Raw genomic sequence first — 7,861 nt, forward strand, 5'->3', positions numbered from 1 at the left:
GTAACTATTTTAATAGTTGGATGTCTCCTTGTGCAAATGCTCATACTCCAATGTACACTATCTACTTTATAACTAATATTTTAACTGTCCTCTACCTGTTCAAGGCTTCGTAATGCGCATGGTATATGTAAGTGCACTGCTCGTTACCTTATACAACATAAACTATTTCCGACAGATTATATAATATACAATAATTCTTACAGCCTAAACTGTCAACGCGTAACAAGATATAGTCAAGTGACTATGAGACGAGTGTCGGTCAATCCGTACGCTAATATATAAACTTACATTAGATGTAACTGAAAATTCAGTTTCTTGGAATATGTATATAACCCATGCGAGACGCCAGTGGAAAGTTTCCTAAATCTAAAGTGCATCAAACAAATATCGCTATAATGCGAAAGTTAGCCAGTGTATTATCTGGATTTTACCGTAATCTACAGGAAACAAGAAGCATAACTTACATGCGTAAGTAAACTAAACTATAATAAGTAAGCATAAGGCAGACTACTAGTAGCAGCGTTTCCATAAATAATTAAGACTCTATAATAACCACAACAAGGTTAGGAACACATAAGAATTTATAATAATTTATAAATATTAAATAAACTAAAATTACATAAATAACTACAGTATGATTATGTTAATAGTTTGAGGCCACCTTCTGCAAATATGCACGCTCCAATATACAATAGCGATCTACAAGAACAGATACAATGATATTTACAATGATATTTACAATGGAAAACATGCATGCGATGCAATGTTCTATTGGTTAATTCAAATAATGCATCCTGATGCTATCCAACAGCTAACTAATCCTACTACCCATGGATCTACAATGCGCGTGACAGATGTAAGTGGTACTTACTGTAATCCAATATAACCTGTACTATTCTGACAGGCAGCTCCATTAGCTCTTTATATAAATTAACTTTTGAACTCTCAATATTAAATAAACAAAACAAGAACCCCAACCTAATGTGTGCATGCCGAGATTGACTGAGAGAGAGAATGAGGTGCATCAAGCCTACAATCTTGAAATCTCAAACCAATAACACACTCCCATGAATATCTTGCAAACCAGGAATTCATCCGGCCGAACACAAACAAACGAACATAGTAGAACAAATGATACAATATACCTATCAATAATTGATAACGGTATACATTAACTTACGCTGAATTATCACTATCATTACCAGAAGTACTTCCTATATTGTTTTAAACTTTAATGTAAGAACAATTGAAACGAGTCCTTTGTAACTCTTCTTATATACGCATTTATTTCTTAATACCTATAAATAAACGCGGATCGATAACAAATAAAGATGGAATATTATGATACAACACTCTTTATTGTAAAAAACCTGCATGATATAAGTTCTATATATTATGACAACTATGACAAATATGACAAATAAACCTGTCATATAATACAATAAAACTTAAACGTTGAAACTCTACGCTATAAACATTGAATTCCCTTTACCTTATATCCCTTCTATCCTCTCCATCCCATATTTCCTACCTCCTCATAATTACCATATCTACCTGAAAAAAGTGTTAAATTCCACTCAACTGGTCATTACCCCCAATAGACTGCATACTCACCTTTATACTTACCTCACGCTCACCCGTCACCACATCCTACATCTCCATTGCACCTCATATATGATACATGTCCTCCACAATCTGCATACTTACCTCTCTTCAACTGCCATAATACATTTTTAACATCATAGTTTCCAAATATTTACCTACCAATGTTCCTACCTCGCTCACTATAATCTACCTACTATACTTACCTTTTCCCACTCCTCTTCTAATGTATGAATGTATGAATGAATGATTGTATGTGGCTGGCGGCCGTGTCCGTGGTGTTGGGAGTGCCCAAGACGTGCACCAGCCGTTTCACTGGTGCACGCCGAAGGCTGATGTGTGGCAACACTGCTGATACACCACGGGCACGGTAACGTCTGGAAATACCCCCTTCGGGCCCTGGCCAGGGAATGAGTACTGAACTGGGGTATCGGAGCCCCAGTCGCCCCGGGCGAGCTCTCCCCCGTCAAACACTGGGGGGAGTAAAGAGTAAGAGTAGGGTCGATGGAGTACTGTCGAATAGTTGAGGTTCCTATGGGTGTACCCCCCTACTCACTGCCCGCCCCTTTACTCACAGGCGGTATCAACACAACAAAGAATGGCTCAAAATAAGAAACAAACCAGAAACAGTTTAAGATCTACGCTTAACAAAAATCTAAACAGTACCTTAGATAATCCAAGTTTATCTTCCTTTATCACTAGAACTTCAAGTGAAAGTACAGTCATAGACGCAGATATTATTATAGACGACGTTCTCCACGCTACTCGTACACCTATGAGTAAAAATGATATCAGTCTTCCTGATAATCAACAAGGCTACAACGTATCTCATACTCCTTCTCACACTCTTAAACGCACACCTCCTACGGCTCAGCAGGATAACCCCAACACAAATCCTCCTCCTCAAACTTCTTCCCAATACTCCGCTACCCTAGAATATCCGAAACGTAAACGCCAATCCAACAAAAACAACAAAGACAATTCAACTGTAACGAACACATCTAATACCTCAAATGATAGTTATAGAGGAAAAAGAAAAGCACATAAAAGATCCAACGATGAATCGGATAGTTCCACCGATTTCTCTCAAAATGACGAGGACTACAACCCAGGATCTGATCCAAACGATGGGAAACCACTATCAAAAATTATAATGTCTCTGGTGGAATATGCAAATGAAATCAACTACGTCAGACGTAACTCTACAAACCTAAATGGGGTATTCAATAGCAGACTCAAAACAGTGGAGAATGCTCTGCTGGCCACATCACACGAGCTTGAACCCATGTCTGCAGAACCTGAAAACAATAAGAAATTAATAGAAGAAAACCTAAATTTAATTAAAATTAATAGAAAACTTACCGAAAAAGTTAAACAACTCGAATCGCGCATAGAAAAACTTGAGTCTATACCAAACATTTTACACGCAACTTCACTTGAACAAAATAAGAATCCCTCTCCATCTCCCAATAAGCTATTCCTTGAATCTCTGCTACAGTCGATTAATGAGAATATTGACAGCAAGATAAAGGACCTTAAAACAGAAATATTGGCACACGTGAATAATAATACTACAAATCCGATTCCATCGATGGCAATTCATCAAAACACTATAACACCTATAAGTTCTTCTGTTGTTAGTCTACCAACGAACACACACTCACCGAATCCTAACGCTCAACCAAGAGCTCCAGAGATGTGGGCCAAGGTGGTTGGGAAAAAATCTAAAAAGAAAATTATAGCTACTAGTAACGATGCACATACTTACCTCCATAACACCAACACTCCTCTCCTGCCTGCTAGCCCAAGCGTTACTCCCATGATACAGAACACAAAACCCAGTGTACCTATAAGAAAACCTAAAAATGTAGAAGTCCTATATATTACAGAAAGTAGAAATAGTAATACAAAAATAAATCAAGTTCTATCGAAAGCCAAAGAAAACATAAACCTTCAGGAACTTGGCATTAAAACAATAAACCCTCGCGCTTCCTTAAACGGAGGACTCATCCTTGAGTTTCCGAAATCCAAGGAAGGCGAAGTTGCACCAATCTTAATGGAGAAGATCAAGTCACTATTTCCACCAGATGATATTGTGGTATCATGTCCGAAAAAATACAAAGAGGTACTGATTACCAAAGTCGACATATCCGCTACACACGAAGAAATCACAAAGGCTCTCCAAACTGCATGTGGCACTAATAAACACTTTATTCTAGGCCCTGTTCGTCCAAACCTACGTGGCTCGGCAACAGTATGGTGTAAATGTGAAGAATCTGAAGCATATAAATTACTATCCATTAAAACATTGGCGATTGGATGGTCCCAAGCTTATTTCCAACTCCTTGAAAACAGACCGATACAGTGCTTTAAATGCTGGTCCTACGGTCATACTCGCAACGCCTGTACGTCAGAAATCAATAGAGACGGATTATGCTACAAATGTGGTGGTGAGGCGCACCCATCTAACATCTGTACCAACAACAATCCCATATGCAAACTCTGTCAAGAAAACAACTTCAACTACAAACACAAAATGGGCACAAGCACATGCAGGACATTTATTAACTACAAAAAGGATAAACTAGAGCGTAACTCTGTGTTACTTCCCCAAAGCAATCCAACAGTCAATGAAAAAACAGGTATCAGAATGGAGGTAACTGAAAATAAAGAATCTTAATTTACAACATGGCGCAACCCCTCCAAAACCGAAATTTACAAAATATACACAGATCCAGACATAAAGATGCAAGCTGTCCACTACAAATCCTGCAAGCTAATATTAATCATGCTGTCGCTGCTCAATCATTACTAGAGAGCTATATTGTTAGCAATAATATTAGTATTGCTCTCGTATCGGAACCATACAACCCTTGTAAAAGTGGTTGGCTTGGATACCGTGAAAATAAGGCTGCAATAGTTGTAAATAACTCGTCATTCACAAACCCAAGCATTCTATATGAAGGTGACAACTATATCGCGGCAAGTATACACGCTACAATTTTCATTTCAGTATATTGCTCTCCTAATGAAAATAGAAATAAATTTGAAAAAAGGTTGAAGTCTATATCTAAAATTGTAAAAAAGTTTCACCAGCTACCGATTATAATAGGTGGAGATTTCAACGCCTACAGCACGTTCTGGGGTTCTGTGAGAAACTGTGTAAGAGGGAAAATACTGAAGGATTGGGCTACTACAAATAATCTCTATATTCTAAACAAAGGTTCAAAACCTACATGCATACGTCCTCAAGGATCATCGCTGGTTGACGTCACTTTTGCCAACAGAGCTGCATCTATGTTAACATCGAACTGGTGCGTGAAAGATATAGAAACTCTATCAGACCACCGCTACATAGGTTTCTCATTCTCTCCACTTATTCTCAAACATTTAGGAAATAACGCATTCCCTAAATGGAATACGAAGACTATGAATATTGAAAAGTGCGAAGCTGCTGTCCTTACGTATTCCTGGTGTAATTCATTACCACGATCAAGATCACTTCACACTACAATCCAAAACATAGATAAATCATTACATAATATATGTAATATTTCCATGTCTCGACAGCACAGAAGAATGAGGCTTCCACCGCAACCCTGGTGGACAATAGATATTAAGATTATTAGAGATCAATGTCTTAAATATAGGAGAGCGTGGCAAAAGCTCAAAAAGAAACAGAATAAAGGCTCTATAACTATCGAAAGTGTCAAGAATGCAGAAAATCTATACCGAGCTACCAAAAAACGTCTAAAACATTCAATCAACGACTCAAAGAATAAACAATGGCTTAACACCATATCAAGCCTTGATAATGACCCTTGGGGTCGACCATACAGATGGGCCACGAAGAAGATGGCCTCAAATCAGTGCCTACCATTAACCGAGATCATAGAACCTACCATTCTAAACTCAGTTCTAGATAGCTTGTTTCCGACGCAACCTACACGCAAAATAAAAATTGGAAATTTCACCTGGAACGACAACTTAAGAGTAAACGATACAGAAATCTTAACAGCAATCCAAAGAATGTTAAAGAAAAAATCTGCACCAGGTATATCAGGAGTCCCTGCCGTAGTGATAGGCTGCTATGTTAAATCCAACTTACCTACTTTTATATCACTGTTTTCAGACTGTCTAAAAAAATCCATCTTTCCCGACTCGTGGAAAAAAGCCAAGATCGTTCTACTTTTAAAACCAGGCAAACCTGCGAACGAGGCCTCTGCGTACAGACCTTTATGTTTATTAGACGAAATATGTAAGCTTTTCGAAAGAATAATTGTACAACGCTTAGATACACATACTAATAACAGCGATTATAGGTTGTCTGACGTTCAATACGGATTCAGGAAAGGTAGAAGCACTATTCATGCTCTAACAAGAGTATATGACAAAATTATGAACAATAAACTTAATAACAAAACGTCAATTATTATTAGCGTTGATATAAGTAACGCGTTCAACACGATTCCATGGTATGCAATAATACAGGGTCTATTCAATAAAAGTACACCTACATATCTAATAAAAATTATATATGAATACCTCAGGAACAGGAAAATACTTACCTACGACAAATATGGTCAACCAATAGTTAAAGAAGTCTATGCAGGTGTCCCACAGGGTTCAGCTTTGGCCGCAACATTGTGGAATATCGGTTACGACTGTGTACTTCAGATGAAACTACCTGTGAACGTTGAGATCACAGGCTACGCCGACGATACAATCCTTGTTATCACACATAGCAATCTCAATGGATGTCGCGTCAAATCCTCTATTGCTGCGCAAATGGTAGTTAATAAAATACGATCTATAGGTTTGAATGTTGCCGCTCACAAAACATCTGTTTTATGTATTACACCTAAAAAAGTAAAGATTAAATCGGAAAACAGATTTATTACATTAGACAATTCCAAGATTTATTTTTCTGATCATATCAAATACCTCGGAGTATATATTGACGAAAACCTAACATTTGAGACTCATATCGAACAAACGATAGCTAAAGCCTCCAGTTTTGTGAATAATATCAGTAGGATTCTCCCAAATGTCAACGGACCCTCCGAACACACACGCTTTTTATATACCCACACATTCAATTCAATTATACTGTATGGTGCACCTATCTGGGCTAAAACAATCCTTAAAAACTCTATATTACAAAGAAACCTACTTAATCTACAAAAGAAAATGGCAAATAGAGTTGCGCGCTGCTATAAAACTGTTGCTTTGAACACAGTCCTTATACTATCTAGATGCATTCCAATTAACATTCAAATTGAGGTTCACGCTGATCTGTTTTACGCCGTCGAAAAACTAAAAAAGAGACGCAACATAACACCCACAGATGTTCGTAAACTAAAAGATGAGCGATATCCTATAATGATACTGAAATGGAAAGATGAACTCAGCTCATTACGACTGCATCCTCTCTCTGTAACTTATGCAATCTTCTGTAATCTTGACGGCTGGCTCGATCGTAAGTATGGCCGCATCGGCTTTGCCTTCTCACAAATGTTGACAGGCCATGGCTGCTTCGGAAAATTCCTCAAACGTATTGGGAAAGAACGTTCCACCGCGTGTCATCATTGCGATGCACTCTTAGATGATAATATGCATACAATCTTCCAATGTCAAGCGTGGTCTCGATACAGAGATGAAATTTTAAAATTCAATACTAATATCGATTCCTTATTAAAAATAATTGCGTCCATACTTGCTTCATCTGATGCATGGCATGCATTCTATGAATTCTCCTGTAAAGTCATAGCAGAAAAAGAGGATGCAGAACGAAGCAGAGAACACCTACGTCTACAACAATGATACATAACTTTCCGCGGAAACGCTTCTTAAATGCTGATATACAAACACAAACCATACACGTATTTTATTATAACAAATGTTAAATGCTATCTCCATACATGCTTCATGATTATATCTATGTGTACTCCTTCCACATACTCATGTTTCTATCAAACTTTTGACGCTTTCTCCGACGGAAACGGCTCCCTGTCGGTAGAATAAGATATGTTTGATGTACAGTGGCCCAATAAACAAACATATACCACATACCTATTTTATCTGTTATTTATTTATATGTTATTTATTTACATGTTATTTATATGTGTACGCATATTTTATGCTACACTTACGTTCTAAATGTTATATGTTATTTATTCCCATGTCTACACGTTATTTATAATATGTTATAAATGTTATTTATTTATTTATTTATCTACGTCCTTGTTTACGAATTTTT

At 37.3% G+C, this 7,861-nt stretch overlaps 1 protein-coding gene across 5 annotated transcripts in view; it reads left to right on the plus strand.

Annotated features, from left to right (window-relative positions):
- LOC108629583 (ras guanine nucleotide exchange factor Y-like) overlaps positions 1–4,584 on the plus strand; it is a 5,756-nt gene extending 1,172 nt beyond the window's left edge. For 3 of the 5 annotated variants that reach the window (XM_026817551.1, XM_026817562.1, XM_026817566.1), the window contains 5 exons: positions 204–468; positions 651–856; positions 2,180–3,727; positions 3,822–4,258; positions 4,335–4,584. In XM_026817551.1, the coding sequence (XP_026673352.1) occupies positions 764–856; positions 2,180–3,727; positions 3,822–4,190 (2,010 nt within the window). In that variant the 5' untranslated portion in view covers positions 204–468; positions 651–763 and the 3' untranslated portion in view covers positions 4,191–4,258; positions 4,335–4,584. Of the gene's footprint in view, positions 1–6; positions 128–203; positions 469–650; positions 857–2,179; positions 3,728–3,821; positions 4,259–4,334 lie in introns of those variants that run through there. The other 2 variants (XM_018032348.2, XM_026817556.1) reach the window with 2 other exon arrangements.
- The last annotated feature ends 3,277 nt before the right edge of the window (positions 4,585–7,861 follow it).

The sequence above is a fragment of the Ceratina calcarata genome, unplaced genomic scaffold (assembly GCF_001652005.2).
Source record: "Ceratina calcarata isolate Rehan_Ccalc_2016 unplaced genomic scaffold, ASM165200v1 scaffold1350, whole genome shotgun sequence".
Lineage (NCBI taxonomy): Eukaryota > Metazoa > Arthropoda > Insecta > Hymenoptera > Apidae > Ceratina > Ceratina calcarata.